This window comes from Orycteropus afer, unplaced genomic scaffold, assembly GCF_000298275.1.
Source record: "Orycteropus afer afer isolate SDZICR_OR568_19922 unplaced genomic scaffold, OryAfe1.0 scaffold00030, whole genome shotgun sequence".
Lineage (NCBI taxonomy): Eukaryota > Metazoa > Chordata > Mammalia > Tubulidentata > Orycteropodidae > Orycteropus > Orycteropus afer.
This window is the reverse complement of record NW_006921617.1, coordinates 1,793,453-1,813,175: the sequence shown is the minus strand read 5'-3', so window position 1 is coordinate 1,813,175 and position 19,723 is coordinate 1,793,453. Positions and strand designations below refer to the sequence as shown.

The window sequence follows — 19,723 nt, the reverse complement described above, 5'->3', positions numbered from 1 at the left end:
ACATGTCACCACAGTAGGACAAACGAAGGGATTAGGTAAGGAAGGGAAACTCAGGGACGCCCAAAGAAGCAGGCCAGAAGAGCAGGAGAAAGGGAATTAAAAGACAGGAAGCTATTTCCCATAGTCAGTTGGAAATCAATAAACTGCAAGAACCTGATAGACCTTATAAACAAGATGTTTATAAATTTACCTTTCAGTAATAAAAAAAAAAAAAAAAGATTTTTAAAATAAAACCAAAAGCCAGAATTACATAACAGATTATTTAAAAAAAACCAATTACAGACAACTCCAACTCATGGCAACCCCATGTGTGTCATAGTAGAACTGTGTTCCATATGGTTTAACAGAATAATACCAGCCCCTAAAAGAGTGGAACTACATCCAGTATCTACTGCTTTGCAATTCAGTAATACTGCAATATCATAAAAAAGTACTCATACTTCTTATAAGCAAAAAAGTACCCATAGTAAACATGTTGTTGTTGTTATGTGGCATTGAGTCAGACCTGACATATAGTGACCCCTCCTTGGGTTTCCGAGGCAGTATCACTTTGGAAGTAGATTGCCCCATCTTCCTTCCGAGGAGTGGCTGGTGAGTTTGAACCGACAGCCTTCTGGTTAGCAGTCAAGTGCCTTAGGCACTATGCTACCAGAGCTCCCATATAAACATAATAAACAACAAAAACAGTACAGTTGTGTAGTCCTGCTAAACTAATAAAAATATTTCAGTACTTTTATTCAAAGATTCTATATTGAAGCTTCCTCAGGGCATGTTAATGTAGACAAGCCTTAATCAGTAAGTAAACTAATCTACATCAAATTCCATCTAGTTGAAAATAATCATCATGTACTGCCCAGAGTTGGTGAGTATAAACGGATTACTGAAAATATTCATGGTAATTGCAGCTTGCTATTTATATTGACCAAATTTGGAGGAGTTTACTTAGTGAAATGTCTAAGCATGTAGACCACTAATGCAAAACATACAGCGCTATTACTATTGGCATCCATACTAAAAACAGCCCAAGATCTTCTTTGCAATGTCACAGTGTGGTTGTTACTTCATAGTGTCAGATACACTGTTGGTAACAGAATGAAAATTTATGATTGCAGTTATTTTATTTTCAAGTAATGTGCTACAACAAAAGATTTTTTCTAGTTCAGTGGAGTATAAGTTAAATATTAAAGACTAAATACCATTTTCTGAAGCTCTAGATTTTTCTGCTTTCAAACAACTATGTAAAAAATACTAATGTAACATTAAGAGAAAGACTTAAAAATAAAAAAAGTGTTTTTTCTGCCTTAGAGTCACCAATTCCCAGAAAGGTCTAGTAACACACAAGTCATCATATAAGTGGGTATTAAAAAAGACCGCTCTAAGATAAATTTGACCCAAGACCCCCAAACAGCTACACCACCTCTCATCAGTGCCCACCTTTCCCTGTGTAACCATCAATGGTTATCATTGATGGTATTATCATTACTATCATCACTTCCACATTAGATTATCAGGAAACCTGGGTTCTAATTCCAGGTCTGTCACTAATAAACCATGCAATCTAAAGAGCTCTTTAATCATGGGAAAACTTCACAAATTCTCTGAGTTAAAATTTATTTATCTATAAAAATGAATGTTTGGGCAATAAATGTTTTTAAAACAAAATAGAATATAAAAAAGAGTAAAGTATGGCCTCCTTTGCCATGACACCAGAAGAACTGGATGGTGCATGGCTATCATCACTGAACATTTTGATCAATGATTCTACAGAATCATTGATCAAAAGGAGGGAAATGCAAAACAGACTTCAAATTTTCATGGACTCCAAACTTCCTGGAGCCATGAAGACTGGGTAACTCAGAAACTACTGCCCTGAGATAATCTTTAAACCTTAAACCAAAAAATATACACTGAAGTTTTAGCAGTCAAATGTCTTATCAGGCACTATACCACCAGAGCTCTCTTTTCTGGTTTGTTTGAAGTTTTCTTAAAACTAAACAATAAACCAATCCTCAATTTTATATGGAAAAGCAAGGGGCCCAAAACAGCTAAAACAATGCTGAAAGATAAAAACAAAATAGTAAGACTCACATTTCCTTAGTTTAAAATATATTATACAACTATAGCACTCAAAAAACCTAGTACAAGTATAACAATAAACGCAACTAAATAGAACTGAAAGCTCAGAAATAAACCCATACATCAACTGAGTTGTTGTATGGGTCAACTGAGTTTTGACAAGGGTGTTAAGTCCATTCAATGAGAAAAGAAGAGCATCTTGAAGAAATAATGCTGGGAAAACTGAATTCCCACATGCAGAAAAATAAAACAGGATCCTTGCCTCACACCATATACAAAAACAAATTCAAAATGGATAAAGGATCTAAATGTGCAAACTAAAACCATAAAATTCTTACAAGAACAAGCAGGGGCAATACTGTCAGGCTTAGCTTTCACTAATGGATTACTTAATACAATAACCCATTACTCATCTGTCAGTTTGTTGCATGATGGTATGCTGAGCACATAATCAGAGAAACTGGATTATATGAAGGCAGCAACAGGATGGAGGAAGGTTCATTAACAATCTGCAACATGAAGATCACACAATCTTGTCTTCTGAAGGTGATGAAGACTTGAAGCACTTACTGATGAAGATCAAAGATGAAAGCCTTCAGCTTACACCTCAACATAAAACAAAAATCTTCACAGATGGCCCAATTGCAACATCATGATAAATGAAGAAAAGATGGAAGTTGTCCAGGATTTCATTTTACTTGGATCCACAATCAATGACCACAGAAGCAGAAGTCAAGAAGTCAAATAGCACAATGCATTGACAAATATGCTACAAAAAGAGCCTTCAAAGTGTTCAAAGAGCAAAAATGTCACTTTGAACATTAAGGTGCGCCTACCCAAAGCCACAGTATTTTCAATAACCTCATACGCATATGAGAGCTGTACAATGAATAAGGAAGATCGAAGAAGAAATGATGCATTTGAATTGTGATACTCGCAAAGAATATGGAATGTACCATAGACTGCCGGAAGAACAAACAAATCTGTCCTGGAGGAAGTCAGACGGAATGCTCTTAACAAGCAAGAATGGCCAGACTTAGTCTCTCATACTTTGGTCATGTTGTCAGAAGGGACAAGTCCCCGGGGAAGGATATCATGCTAGGTAAAGTCCAGGATCAGTGGAAAAGGGGAAGGCCCTCAACGAGATGGACTGATACACAGTGGCTCAAATAATGGGCCCAAGCATGGCAACAACTGTGAGGATGGCACAGCGGACCAGGCAGTGTCTCATTCTGTTGTGCACAGGGTTGCTATGAGCAGAAACCAACTTAACACATAACAACAAAAACAACATAATAATAAAAAAGCACAATTAGCAAAAGACAGAACACATTAATTAATTAAAAATTAAAACCTTTTTTTCACCCAAAAGTGAAAAGGCAAGCTACCGATAGAGAGTGTCTTTGGAAAACACATGTCTGACAAGAATCTAATAACCAAAATAGATATAAAACTTTGACAACTGATGACTAAAGGACAAATAACCCAATCATAACATTGGCAAAGGACTTGAATAGACATTCACCAAAAGGACATTCAAATGGCCAACAAACACATGAAAAGATGCTCAGTATCACTAGCCATCAGAGAGACACAAAATAAAACCACAGTGAAATAGCATTATGCAGGCACTAGGATGACTAAAACAATAATACTAAAAAAAGGAAATAAGAACTGTTGATGAGGATGAGGGGAAATTGTGACTCTTACCCACTGCTGGTGGGAATGCAGAATTGCATAGCCTTTGAGGAAAACAGTATAACAGTTCCTCAAAAAACTAAAAATAGAACTGCTATATGATCCAGATATTCCACTCCAAAGGATACACCCAAAAAACCTGAAAATAAAGATTCAAAAAGAGGCTTGTAAACCAATGTTCACTGCAGCACTATTCACAACAGCCAAAAGTGGAATTAACCTAAATGCCCATCAGTAGATGAATGGATAAACAAAAGGTAGCACATACGAACAAAGGAATACTACTCAGCCAGGAGAGAAATGAATTCTTTACACATGCTATGTATAGATGGTGGAGCTCTGGTAGCATAGTGGCTAAGACACTTGCCTGCTAACCAGACGGCTGGCGGTTCAAACCCACCAGCCCTCCTCGGAAGGAAGGTTGGGCAATCCTACTTCCGTAGTGATACTGCCTCAGAAATCCAAGGAGGGGTCGCTGTGAGTCGGGTTTGACGCGACAGCACATAACAACAACAACAACAACAACATGTATAGATGGAGCTTGAAGACATTATGCCGAGTGAAATAAGTCAATCAAAAGGACAAATACTGTATGTCCTCACTTACATAAAAAGACAAGAAAGGGCAACTGTACAAAGACCACAGTTTATTAGTAGTTACGAGGGGCGGCAGGGAGGGGAATAGGGAGGTTAACTGTGATAGAAAAATTACATTGATTAAGGGCAGGGTTACAGAGCCAATTATTATAATTGCTGTCAATAAGTCGTACACCCATTAAACGTTGAATTGGCAATAGGTGTATGTTTGGAGGCTTAGGGTCATGATTTCATGGGACATCCTAGTTAACTGGCCTAACTAATAACATGTTTAGCCCTTCTGTTCTACCTCCTAGCTCATTACACAGTTCCTGAGATTTTAAAAGCTTGCTAGTGGCCATCCAATATACAACAACTGGTCTCTATTCACCTGGAACAACAGAGGAAAAGGAGAGTCAAGAATCGGAGGAGAATATGGAATGTGTGTGGTTAACTGCCTCCCTGAACAACTGCTTCCTTTACCGTGTGGCATGAAGAACTGAATGGTGCCAGGCTACTATTACTGAACATTTTGATCAAAGATTCCATAGAAGAATCCTGATTAAAAGAGGGAAAATGCAGAACAGAATTTCAAATTCTCATGGACTCCAGAAATCTTGGAGCCATTAAAGTTGGATGAAGCCCTAATACTACTGTCTTGAGATAACCTTTAACTAAAAATATCCCCTAAATCTGCTTAAAACCAAACAATAGTCTAGCTTACTAGTAAAAAATGTCTGCCTTGAGCATTATGCTCTTCTAAGAACTATCTATACAGGATCAAACTGACAGAAGCAACTCAAAAGATCACATACGAACCTTAGAGGCCAGTGACTCTATGTTGTTAATGAGGGAGGAACAACTCAGAAAAGATGAGAATGGCTGCACAACTCAAAGAATGTAATCAATGTCACTGAACAGTACATGTAGAAACTGGTGTATGTTTTGTACGTATGATGCATGTATAGTGTGTACTTCCAACAACAACAAAATAAAGGAAAAAATATATACCCACACACGTGTGTGTGTGTGTGTGTATATATATATATATATATATATATATATATATATATATATATATCAGGGGTCACTATGAGTCGGGTCCAACTCGATGGCACATAACAACAACAAATATATATATTTGTTGTTATGTGTTGTTTTATATACACACACACACACATAAAAAATGGATCCTAACATAAAGGTAAAAACATCTAATGTTTTTACAAAACAAGGTTAAAAAAGAAAAAAAAAAGTATTCTTTTTTACCCAAGGGGAAGAGGGGAAACAGCAAAATGAAAAACATTATAAAACTGAATGTTGAGGATATAGAAAAGTAATGACATGCTTTCAGTCCTATAAAGAAAAGTCCTACAAAAAGCATGTGTGCGTGAACACACACACACAAAAAATAACCCCTAAAACCCTACATTCTCTTTGACCTAGTACTTCTACTTTTGATCACAAATCCCCAAAGAAAATTCAAAATTCTCTAAGAACAATCTCCATAGCAGCATTTCACATAAGAGAGGAAAACTGGAAACAACCTGTATGTTCAAAGGCAGAAGCACAGTTAAGCAAAATCTGGTTTTACCAACTAAATGAAATAAATGGTTACGCAGCCATTTTCTAAGTCCTAAACTATTTTTAGGGAGCTCTGGTAGCATAGTGCCTAAGGCACTTGACTGCTAACCAGAAGGCTGGCGGTTCAAACCCACCAGCCACTCCTTGGAAGGAAGATGAGGCAATCTACTTCAGTAGTGATACTGCCTTGGAAACCCAAGGAGGGGTCGCTATGAGTTGGGTCCGACTCGACGGCACATAACAACAACAACAAACTAATTTTAAAGAGTGGAAATACTCACATGAATTAAAAAAACGTCAAAGTTGATCACAAATTAACCCACCCTCTTTAAAATTATATAAAATACATACTAATGAAAACCAGAAGTGAAACTAGAGGGATCAAAGTGGTTTGTTCAGTTCTTTCTTCCTATGAAATCACTACAACAACAAAAAATAAAAGGAGAGGGGAAAAAGAGAATGCTCTTCAAACTATATTCCAGCTTTTAAATTTCATAGCTCTTCCAATATGACTAATAGCCCCTCCCATTTCCATCTAATACTTAATGTTTTTCAAGCACTTTTATAAAGATTATCACTCAATTATTTGAAAAATCATGAGGATTCACGGCACCCAGATGCCAAAATTTTAACTTTTGTGCACAATCTAGTGTGCTAGGAATGTATCCTATAAAACCATACTATGCATATTTTGGGGTTAGAAATGTCCTCTGCCCTATTCCCAAATGGCTTTAATGAGATCAAGAATGAGGAGTTATGATTCCAATGGGCTCTTGGACACTAAAGTCAATTTCTATGTAGTAGAGCAGGCCATGAAGCAAATGCCTTAGAGAATCGGTACATATTTTATGTACAATTACTTCTTTTCTTAAACACTACAGGACACAAAGCCACAGCAAAAATGATAGCTCTGGTTGGTCTAGCAATAGATCCTTTTGGTTGCAGTATATACAAGATGGATGGATTTATGGAAACACAATACATGCAATCATGGATATAATTATTGCATGGGATTTGTCTTCACTTTATGGACCCAATTTTGGATTCTCATCCCCTTAAAAACTCCAAGACACAAAAACTTAGAATTTTTCAAAGTAACAATATTCCAAGAGAAACATTAACCAGTGACAACACTCTCGTAAAAGGTAATACTGAATTCCACAAAAGCCTGAGTAAGCTTTCTTCCTTCCAAAAAATTACTTTTTTCTAATAATCAATATTTTGATCTTTATGTTTTTAAGCTTTGCAATGCTGGTATCCTTTAAAATATTCTGAGAAACATAAGAAAAAGGTAATGGTGTGTCATGTGAAAAAACAATTAGAAAGATAATAGAGGTAACAAATTAAACATGGTCACAAGTGACTCTACTAAAACTATAGGGATTCCACCATAAAGTGTCATCCGCAGTCTCACAGTGATGGCTAGAGCACCAAGTCAACAAGAGCCCTGATCTTCCACATTAACAACTCCAATAAAATCCAAGTTTCTGGCTTTACTAAGAAGGCTCTAAGCAAGAGGCTATGCTCAACTTCTATTTTCATCAGCGTTATCCAATAACAAGAAAATGAGCATTCAATTATCAAACCTATTTAACATTTCAATGGAATTAATCTTGAGTTAATGACTTTTAGTGATGAAGTATGCCTTTATTTGTTACTACCAGATTTTAAGCTTTTAGGAAAAAAAAGTAGGAGAAGGAATTACCCATTTAAAAATGAATCTCAAAAATACGTTGCAAAAATGCAACAAATTGCACTGATCATTTTTGGTCTTTATTAGTCCGCATAACCTAACCAATCTCTTCCCACTACTCAAATAACATTTGCAGATCTTATAGGTCCCAGGAAGCAAAATAATAATTTTTAAAATATGACAAACCTGCAGAAAAAAACCAATACTTATATTGAGATAAATAAAACTGGCACATAGTTTGAATTAAACCTTCATCACGTCAACAGTACCCACTCCATGTGATAGCAATTCAGCCTTGAGAGAAACTCATAGCTCACCCACTCACTCATTGAAATACCATACAATGAGGCAGGCACAAAAGGATGTCTTAAAATAAATGAATAAATAACCAACTCCAGAAAGAGTACATAGTTGTGAACAAATCATAATTAGAAGAGGAATTAAAATAAAATGATAACCTGCACCAAAGAACTTTACTAGCTAAGAGTCCATTTACACTTCCAAGTCCTCTATTTATGTTATTCTTAAGTATCGTACCACTAAGGTTTGTCAGCGCTGTGGAACCACTTCAATTAAGGCTGTGTGGTAGAGCTCTGTAAATTAATTAGTTGAGGTTGCAGATATTCTAAAAGCAGCTCTCAACTGCCTCAGAGATATGCAAGATTTGTGGGGAATTAAAATCTAAATACAACTTACTAATCAATTCTTCTTGCTTTCACATTTTAATAACATTTTGTGTAGTAAGTCCATGAAAATACCACTAACCAAAATTTTATGTGCTTTCTATTAGAGCTAAAGGAAGGGTTATCAACTTTGCTTTTAAAACTCAAGTTTTATCAGATTTTATCTAGATTCACTGGGCAGCGTTTTTGTATCTATAATGAACTTTATCCATATTTAAATGGGAAATGAGTCACTATTTGAAAGTCACATATGTTACAATTAAATTTGCTATCTAGTATTTATATAAACAACATTATAATAAAAATAGATTTTATGCTCCTTCACAGAGACATTATTTGTTAAATCTGTCCATTATAATTTAGTTTAAGATTAACAACTGACATGCTTTATCAAAGATAACGTTAATTCCTTTTTTAACTCAAAATACCAAGCGAGTTTTTGTAGTGCATTATTTTTAAAACCATTAGAACTAGATGTTTGGCAAACACTGCCTCAAAACAAGTAAAATGTAGGCATAAAGATAGTCAGTTGTATAAAGGTTTTTACTGCAAATTAAAAAAGGATGAAATGTGAAGTTTTGCAGAGATCACAAGCCTTCCAATTACGTACGTGAGAGATTCATGAACTCCTCTGTAATCCTAAAATAAAGTCCCTACAGTCTCATTATAGTGACTGTGAAAAATTCACATTTCTTATACCGCAGAGATGATATAGAGATATTTGTAATGGCTAATTTGTTTCAAGAACATGGAATGTTATATGTAGATATATATCTTTTGAGATAGTACCATTGAGAAGAGGCTGTCCTTCATGCACATCCTTTGATAAGACTGCACTGTAAACATCTTCAGGAAATCCAGTCTTGCATAATGCAATTTCACCAGAAGCCTCCACAGACGCCTGCAACACACGAAAAAAATGTACGCAATGATTGCCATCTCCTTCAACTGAGAAACATTCCACTTGGCATAAAGCCTCATTTTTCAACTATCTTGTACAAACAACCCCTTTGTTTCCGAATGGTTACATTTAGAATGTAGGGGGCAAAGGGTTAATCTTTTTGATAACTGGAGTAGAAGAAACAAATCCCACTTGTCTTCCCAATTATGTCTAAATAATACACATTCTAGGTTCTTCTAAGAACCTAACATTTCAATTCAAATGGTCATTGTGACTGAGAACTACCAAGTTGGGGCTGAGGGATGGAGAGAAATGTTCAAATATACCTTAGGCTCCACAAATCACCATCAGTATTAATGGTTCATAATAAGCATGCATTTAAGTGCATAGGTTTTCTTTTCTCATTTTAATTCTCTGGCTATGAAGTCTGTTTCAATATACCTGTTCATTAGAAACAAAATTAAATGTAATGCAGGATATACAGTAGTATCTTGTACAAGGTAAAACTAAACAAAAGCATCTATTTCTCTAATTTGAATGACAAGAAAACATTACGAAGACAAAGATTCATAAAATTACAAATTAACTATTTCTTACTATCTTCTTCTCTATTATCCTATGAACAGTTAATTACCCAGTGAGCTCACAATTCAAAGCAACTGCTATCCACTTAAATCTCCAAGTCAGTTTCACTACTTCTTCCCGCCTTACTGACACAATTGCAAAGCTATTAGCCCTTAGTAGAACTTGTACTGCATTAACATTAATTACAGAATACTCTAGCCACACTGATGAGGTCCCAAGTACTGGTGGGGGAAGAGTGGGCAGCAGCCATCCGAGGCAGGGATTTTAGTGGCCACAGTGACAGCATTAGCAACAGTCTGAATTGGTGGGGAGAATAAGAGATTGAGAGGAAGGAAAAAGTGAAGACCCAGAAGCAGAGAAACCTCAGAACAGTTGGTGGGATGAAGTTAATAATTAAAGGACTACCTGGATTATACATGTGAATGTTTACAAATTTTGATTTATAATTGATGTTACAAAAATCCTGAATAACCTGGTATTTAAACATTTTTTTTCAACTCTGAGAAAATACTTTATTTAAAATAAATGTGAACCTTGTTAAATATCACACAGTATTTAACCTCAAAATATCATTAGGAGCAAGAGTAAGATACTGGTACATGCCCATTAAATTAGCAAACAGTCTGTTAGTCATTCTGGGACCTCTATATACAAGAAAGGATTCTATCAAGTCAAGGATATAAGGGGCAACCAACCACATTATACAGGTATTAGAAGAAACTAGTCCATTCACCTTAGGGTACAATTTGGCAAATTCTAGTAAAGTTGAATACAGCTGTATCCTAAATGTAGGTATATTATCAGGGAAACTTTCCCACATGTACCCTAGTAGACTAAAGAGAAATGTTCACTGCAATACGGTTAATAACAGCAGGAACTGAAGACTATTTAAATGTCCATTGACAGAATGGACTAAAATTAGCAGAGAATCAAAAAACAGTATTTTATAGCATTAAAAGGGCAGAACTGGAGCTACATTTATCCACACAACTAAATCTCAAGAAAATTTCAGTTTTTTTAAATTCTACGTAAGAATGAGGAGCTCTGGTAACATAGTGCCTAAGGCACTTGATTGCTAACCAGAAGGCTGGCGGTTCAAATCCACCAGCCACTCCTCGGAAGGAAGGTTGGGCAATCTACTTCTGTAGTGATACTGCCTCAGAAACCCAAGGAGGGGTTGCTATGAGTCGGGTCCGACTCAACGGCACATAACAACAACAACAACAACAACAACATGTAAGAATGAATGAGAAATTTAACTGTAAATCAACATTGCTTTACTATTAGTTTCAGTAAGTTTAGGAGCCGATTTCTCTGGCATTTCAAATTCAGATTAAAGATAAAGCACAATATTTTATGAATCTGGAAAAAAAAAAGTATGACTAATGATTCCATTTATCTAAAGTTTAAACATGAAAGATAATATATCGCTATGGATACATACATATGTAGGAAGAAAATAAAAATGTACAGAGCAATGATAAACAGGAAATTTAGGACTGTGGCTATTTCAAGAGAAAGAGAGAGAGAAAAGACATCAGGAAAAATCATGCAGCTGGTTTCAGTTTTAACTGCAGTAATTCTATTTGTCCAGAAAGAATCTGAGACAAACAAGGTAAACTATGAAATATGTGCAGGCACATGGGTGTAAATGACAGTATTCCTGCACTTCCCCTATACTCCACGTTTCATGGTAAAAAGAGAAAATAATAAGAACCAACTGAGAAGTGACGAGTCAGACTACTGAAACACATACCAAGTTTGGGATACTGGGAGATACTATGGTAACTGACACCTGTAAGTACCCAGGTACTTACACTGGGCCTGGCACAGAGAAAGAACTCAATAATGGAAGCTTTTATATTTAGCTAACCAAAACAAATAAGGAGAACTACCCAGTTTGACACATAAAATGGACAAATCTGTTGTAAATCCGTGTCCCACTGTTATGTTACGGGTCTGCTTCCAACAGAGGTGAGGCCATAGCAGGGCCACTAACCTCTGTGAGGGATGCAGGTAGGAGGAAAGCTAGGCAAGGTCAAGCAGGCCAGAAGCAAAAACTGGGGAGAGGAGACACATTACTTGGGTTGCATATATTTTGGTTCAAAGAGCATGCATTTTTATAGGTTAGAACCCAGAGATCAATCAAAGCGAAGGACTAGATAACAAAAAAACCTGTAAGCTTTTCACCACTAGTATGGTGTCTGGGGTATCTGCCCTAAATTAGGAAAATTAACAGTAACACAAAACAATCCTGGAAATCCACAAGAACAGGATTTCAGTGCCGCATAAAGTGGATGAGCAACGTGTGAATTCTTACTTCCGAGTTTCAGTCTCTGACATATGTCAGAAAAGGGAACTTCTGCCCTCACCACACTACCTCTCTGTGCTTCATTTTCCTCTGTATGAAATAGCACTTACCCACCCAGGGTGGCTGCGAGAACCACAGAAACAATGTTTGTAGAGCACATCTCTTGACTCTCTCAGTGGCAACAGCCTTATAAAGGACAATGAGTATTCTTTAGTCTAACCCATAGCTACGGGACAATGGGACAACTGCTATTAAATCCCAGTGGAGCTCAAGAACCATCTTTGCAATTTCTGTATTCATTGTAAACCAGAACCAAACCCACTGCTACCAAGTCGCTTCTGACTCACAGAGACCCTACAGGACAGAGTAGAACTGCCCACAGCGTTTCCAAGGCTGTAGATCTTTACGGAAGCAGACTGCTTCATCTTTCTCCCGCAGGAGCAGCTGGTGGGTTCAAACTGCAGACCTTTTGATTAGCAGCCAAATGTCTTAACTACTGTTCAACCAGAGCTCCTTGTAAACAGCTGAAGCTTTTCTAAATTCTTTTTCTCCAATGGGGAAAGAATGGATCCACAAGACAATATGCTCTTGTTAATTAATCTATAATGTATTATTCTAAAACTCAGCTTTATAAAATTACTAAAATACACATTTCTCCCTATTAGTTTTATAAGTACCCCCTTCTCAACTTTCAATCTGTGAATAATAAATTAATGTGCTCAGAACACAAACAGAAGCACTCAAATACAATCTCTCTACTGGATATGCTGCAGGCTTGTTTTGTGCCCATCACTGTGCTAGTAAGGGCCTCACCACCAACATCTGTCATAATTCAATTCTCACAGCAACCTTACCCAGCTAGGACTGGCATCGAGATGGCCTGAGAGCAGAGACAAGGAACCAGGTTCATCCACTCTCGAACTTCTCAGTGGCAACAGCCTTATAAAGGGCAATGAGTATTCTCTAGTCTAACCCATAGCTAAAACTTGAATGTTTCAAGACAGTGGTTCTCAACTGCGGGTAACGTTGCTCCCCATGGGATATTTTGGCAATGTCTGGAGACATTTTTGTTTGTCACAAATGGGGGCATGTTACTGGCAACTCCTGTCTAGAGGCCAAGGACGCTGCTAAACACCCTACAGTTAACAGGATCGTCCCTTCAAACAAAGAATTATCCAGCCCAAAATGTCAGTAGTGCCAAGGTGAGTCAGAGAAAACTTGATCAACATCAGCCCACCCAAAAGGGGTTGCCCAACAACCTTTTAACACCTTCAGCATCACGGAATTCACCGTCTATGCCACCAGAGCTCCCAAAGCGCCTATTACAGCTTAGGAAACTTTTGCTGGAACCCGTCAACCTTCAGAAAGCCAAAACTGAGCCCCTGTAGCTTATCCTCAATATGACTGATTACTCAGCCAGGCCCCAAACTAGGCTCTGGCAGCTGAAAGATGAGAAAAAGAAACACTTCCCTCAAGGTCACTGTGTGAGAGGAGGAGGTTGTGAATAGCACGTATTTTCCCAGTATTTGAACATTGCAATGCTCAACAAACTTCTGCAAAGGGAAAGATAGCAAACATTTTAAGCTTTGCTGGGGTCATAGGATCTTGGTTGCAACTATTCAACTCTGGTGCTGTAATGCAAAAGCAGACAGAGACAACTGGTAAACAAATGAGTTTTTATTGCCGTTGCAATAAAACTGTATTATGGACACTGAACTGTGAACTCCATATCATTTTCAAGTATCACAAAATGCTTTTCTTTTTTCATTTTTTAAAAGCATTTTTAAGCATTTAAAAACACGAAAACCTTTCCTGGTTCACTAGCTGTACGAAAAGGGACAGTAGTTTGCAGATGCCTGCAATAGTGTGTTGAGTTTCATAAAACCTTGCTCTCTCTTAATTCTCACAATAGCCCCTGGGGAGGTGAAATTATCCGAATTTTAGAAATGAGCAAATAGGTTCTCACACAGAGTTTCACCTCACATCCAAGAGGCAGGGGAGGATTCTAACCTCATACTTTTCCCAAACATAATACAATTAATTCAAGCAACTCCTGAGTGTCCATTTGCCAAAGGAAAAAGACAATGAAGACACAGCCCTGCCCTTAAGGAGCTCAGAGCTTAATGTGGGAGAAAAACAAGGAGATAATTAATTACAATAGAATGAGACCACGCAGAGGCAGAGATATGCAGAGGGCAGGTGTGAGGGGAGGCTGAGGAGGGGGCTTCCGGCATCCTAAGCAGAGCCCAGGAGCAGCAAAGCAGTAGAGGGTGGCAGGGACACCATCCCAAGCGGTCACTGCTTGAGCTAAAACAAGGAGGCAAGCAGGCGCACAGCGCCTGGGGAATTACAATGAGTTCAGTGTCACTGGAGTCCAAGAAGCAAGGCAGGGAGTCAAAAGTTGAGTCTGAAGAGTTAGACAGGGTTAGATCCTAGGTGGTCCCAGTGTCTGGAAGCTTGGGATTATCCTGCTAGCTGGGCAGAGCCAGGGACAGATTTTCAGCACAAGATTGTGTTTAACAGAGGTCTCATAGAGAATATGATGGTGGGTTTAAGGAAAATATATTAGGGTGGAGGGCCTGGAAAAATGACAGCTGGGAGACAAGTCAGGGCACCGGCCTGAATTCAGGCAGGGGCTGCAGGAAGACAGGAGGGGCAGCAGATTTTATCAATATCCAGGCAGTTAAAATTGAGAGGACTGAGTGAGGGCAGGGACTCAAAGTGCAAGGGGTGGTGGGGTGGGGGGAGGAAAAGATATCCTACCCTATGTTTCCAGCTGACTGAGAGGGAACACAGACTCCACAAACTAGGATAATCACAAAATTGTAATGTCACGAACAAAGTGCTAGAGAAGCAGAATTGGGATGATAAATCTGCTTATGGAAGTCAAAGAAGTCTTCACAGCTGAAGTGACATTTAGGCTCTGTCTTTAAAGATGATTAAAAAATCTGCCAAAAGGAGTACCAACTGGGACCTTAAAAGCTAGGAAGCTGCCATCTAGATGCAACAACGGGTCTCTCCTCGGCAAGAAGAAAGAAGAAAACCAAAATTAATGGAATCAATCAGTCCTAGCGACTGGTACACCATCCGATCTGCAACCTATACAACTATGAGACCAGAAGAACTAGATGGTGCCACTGCCATCCACTTGGAAGGGATGTAGGAGATCCTACATAAAGAGGGAGAACAATGTGGTACAAAACTCAAAATCATTTGGAGGCAAAAAGAAAAAAGAAGGTGGGGACCGGGTTTGCTGGTCCAATAGAGCCTGGTGAAAACACTGAGACTATGGCCCCTAGCTGCCCCTCAGGTCTGGAATTGAACCCACAACTGTGGTTTCCAGCCAAACAAAGTACAGGCATGTGAGTTAAACATTTACCTCAAGTAGACACACACCCTGGAGAGAACAATCATGGGAGAAGGAAAGGCTGCTTATGCACAGGGAGATAGCTCAGGGTGCAGAAGAGTATGAAGGGATGGACACTGGGAGGAGGTAACTATGGGGAGGAAGTGGGAGGGGAGCTGCTGCATTGTAAATTTTGGTCAATGACATGAGACAAAGTGTATGTGAACTGCTGTATGAAAAGTGAATTTACTCTGTAAATCTTCACCCAAATTCTAATTTAAAAAAAATAAATAAATCTGCCAAGAGAAGGAAGACAAACTGGGAAATGGCATTTGAGGCTAAAGACATGGCAGGAACAAAGCCCATGCTGATGTATACTGAACTTAAGTCAACCAAACAACATTAAAAAACAATCTTTTCTATCAGGCAACTGTTGTTAAGCATGTCTTCCCCATCCATACATTTGCTGCTCACTGTGGATTTCTAGGGGCAACAATTAAAGAAGCTATCGTGGCACAATGGTTAAGTGCTCAGCTGCCATCTAAAAGGTCTGAGGTTCAAACCCACCAGCAGCTTCGTGAGAGAAAACACTTAGTGATCTGGTCCCCTAAAGATCACAGCCTAGGAAACCCCCTGTGGCAGTTCTACCATGTCTTACAGGGTCACTATGACTTGGAATTGACTCAATAGCACACAACAACAACAGGGGCAACATTTTACACTTAACATTCCAATATTTGATCTCTATAAATTAGTAATTCCAGCTAATTTTAACCTTTTCCTTGAGCTTTAGGTCTCAAGAAAGTCTCATAAGACATCCCAGTGTTCTGTTGTTGTTGCTATGTGCAGTCGAGTCGGAACAGACTCATAGCGACCCCTCCTTCGGTTTCCAAGGCGGTATCACTACGGAAGCAGATTGCCCAACCTTCCTTCCGAGGAGTGGCTGCTGGGTTTGAATGGCCAGCCTTCTGGTTAGCAGTCAAGTGCCTTAGGCTCTATGCTACCAGAGCTCCTCCCCAATGTTCTAGTCGTCAGAAAAATCCTGCCCAGATTCCAGGCACCACCCTTTCCACTGGCCCAGTCAGGTGTAGTGGCAGTGGTTGGGACCATGGACTTTCAACAAGTCAGCTGCCCAAGTCTGAATCCCAGTTCCATTGACTGACAGTCTGTGAGACCACAGAGACGTCACAGACCCTCTATCTGTACAATCAGAATAATAAAGACAGCACATACTCATGGGACAGATGTGAGGATTAAATGTGTTGATAGTATTATAATTTATAATATTATAAGGCACTCAGGATAGTGCTTAGCACATGGTTTTCTGATGTGCTATTATTAATAGCAGAATTAATGCTATATTAATTATATTAATACTATATTAATACTAATAGTGATTAATATTAACGTTAATCATAGTATTAATACTATTATTACAACACAAATTCAACTCATTGTAGGTCTGTCATACAGCCCAGTGTTTCCAAACTTACTTTGCCAGCCAGCATCTAGCAGATTCCTGGGTCCCAACTCCAGACACACTAAAACAGAGTCTCAGGAGATGTGATGGAGAAATCTGTATACACAGTAGGTGCCTCATGTGATTCCTTTGCAGTCTGTAATGCATTAGGCAGTCAGGTATCCAGCCCATATTTGTCCCTCTAACCCCTGAGATTTTCTCAACTACAGATAGTATACCTACTTTTTTCCCTGGCCTTCAAGTCTAATAACAACAACAACAAAAAAAAGAAGTAAAGAAACAATTATTTGTTCTCAAACAGTTCCATGCTTTCCCCTAGTTACTGGGTACATCTGAAAATGGAAATCACAGCCACTCTTCCTAATTATTACTGGGGTTCTAGAATTTCGCCCTACAGGAGCACCTATTCTTTTGTTTGGAAACCACGCCTTCTTGATTTTGTTTTTGTTTCATTTTTAATGGGGACAGTATGCCTTCTCCAATCCTTTAGTAACCCCCCCCCCTCGTTTCCACAGTTCCTCAAAGATTACAAGCAGTCAAGCAAGTCGTCCCAGCCCACTAGGGCGAAATTCATGCTGGTCAGAGTATCTGAACTCATTTAGTGCCGCTCAGTGCTCTCGCACAATCAGCTCACCTATCTTGAGTTTCAATTTCCTCTTACAAGTATTTGCTCTACTCCTCCAGGCTGAAGATCGACCTCCATGTCTAAAAAGGCCAGCAGTGTAATAGGAGTTGAGGAGTTCTGTTAGTATTAGTCTACCTGTTACGATTCTGAGCTCAGAGACATTCCTTTTTGTTCTTGTTAAAATTTTTCCATCATCTCAATACTTTAAAGCCTTGAATTCACTACTCTTTTAAGTCCCCATCACCATTACTCTTTTTTAAGAATATACCAGTTATCCCCTGGTCACCAGTTCTGCTTTCCAGTTTCCTCCAGATCACTCCTAAATCCAAGCTCTTAAATATTCCATGTGAAACCAGACATTCTAATTGCCTTTCCTGATCAAACATGGTTTGCTAAGAGTTTCACATCTGAAAGCAGCCCAAACCTAACGGAATCATCTTCCCGTCTGTGAATACCGCCTAACTAAAACCTAGACTACGGTGGATCCCCAACTCCTAAATTGGGTGTTTTCTCCCAAAGCACTGGTCTCTCCTTTCTGCTCATCACGCATTCTGTGCTCAAAATCTAGTAACAATTGGATTACTGCTTAGTAAATCACCAAATCTGGTCAACAGAGCTAAGCCCTCCTTTAACTTTATGTTCTCATGCTTTACGAAACTAAAGGCAAGTCATGTATTTAGTGGTTAAAACTGAGGGCTCTGGAGTAAATCTGCTTAGGTTGAGGTTGTGTCTCCTACCCCTACTACCTCTGTGACCTTCACAAGTCACAAGTGTGTGACCTTCACAAGTATGTCACTGAACCTTGGTTTCTTCTTCTATGATGATATCAACAATGATGGTGATGATACACTTCATAGCATAAGCCACATAGGACTGCTGTGAAAAGTATAAAGTGATGAAAAATAGTATCTGACTGACAATAAAAAAAAGATTTAGCTATTATTATGTTGTTGCTTTTGTTGGGGAGTCTTTTTTACTCAGTGAGTATCAAAAAATATTTTAAAACACCTGTGAAGTAGGAATACTTTAAAGATATCAAGGTCACAAATAAAAAAAAAAAACTGTTTCACAAAGAGATGTAAAAGAAACACAAATGGAATTCCTTCCATAATATGTGCTTTGTGGGGTGGAGGGGTGGATAGAAGTAACAGAGGGAGAGAGGGGCATGTGGAGTTATTTTTATTATGCACTGAAGTCTTCCAAATGATGTAAGTGAATATAAACTAATGGAGACATTTTTAAAAGTGGTTGGTTGGATACATGGTAATAGAATAATGGAATTGCTCAAGACCAATTCTGCATGATTAACTTTTTAATTTTTACTCTAACTTATCACCAAGCAATTACATTCACTAGATTCTCTACAAATCACAGGATTCTATCCATGTTGGAGGCTACGTCAAGATTATTCAAGAGCTACTACCACTCTGAAGATTTTCTGTGTCAGTTATGACACTGATGACAGTTTTAATTTAATCTCTTGAAGCATGTTTTAAATGTGCAGAAGTTTAACAATGACTTAGATATTTTTGTTTTGTCCTATACTATTTTGCAGGGAGAATGCAGCATTTTGTATAAATTCTTTAACTCTTTCTTACTTCCATGATAATCTAGTCTAATTTAGGTGCAAAGGTTTATACTTAACTTGGGAATTATTTCAACTAAATATATGGAATGAATGGCGATTTCTAATATTTAGCTACTGTTTACCATGTGCCATGAATTTTGCTACCATACTTTCTGTGCATTTCACCATATTAAGTCCTCACCAACAGCCCTATGGATAAATCTGTTGCCATTTACTCCATTCCCACTCATGGTGACCCCAATATTTCAAAGGAGAACTGTGTTCCACAGGGTTTTCAATGGCTTTAATCTCATGGAAGAAGACGACCAGGCCTTTCTTCTGCAGCCCTATGGGTAGGTACAGCTATTAGTGCCATGTTGCAGGTAAAGAAGCAGACTTAAAAGTATATTGCTCGGGTTCCAGTAAGATGGTAACTAGGCAGAAAGACTGCACAGACCTTCTTCAACAAAGAAAAGGGAAACCAATTAACACAGACACAAGACAATCCTGCACCCCTGAGCCTTGAAGGGAAGGATATAGAAGTGGACTAAACCCCAACTAGCAGAAGAATTTGCATGAAAATACCAAAAAAGGAGACA

At 38.3% G+C, this 19,723-nt stretch overlaps 1 protein-coding gene across 1 annotated transcript in view; it reads right to left on the bottom strand.

Annotated features, from left to right (window-relative positions):
• Positions 1 to 19,723, bottom strand: part of CDH2 (cadherin 2) — a 333,069-nt gene that overhangs the window by 283,719 nt on the left and 29,627 nt on the right. Inside the window, exon 2 of the mRNA XM_007935561.2 lies at positions 9,099 to 9,210. Within this exon, the coding sequence (XP_007933752.1) occupies positions 9,099 to 9,210 (112 nt within the window). The remainder of the gene's footprint in view (positions 1 to 9,098; positions 9,211 to 19,723) is intronic.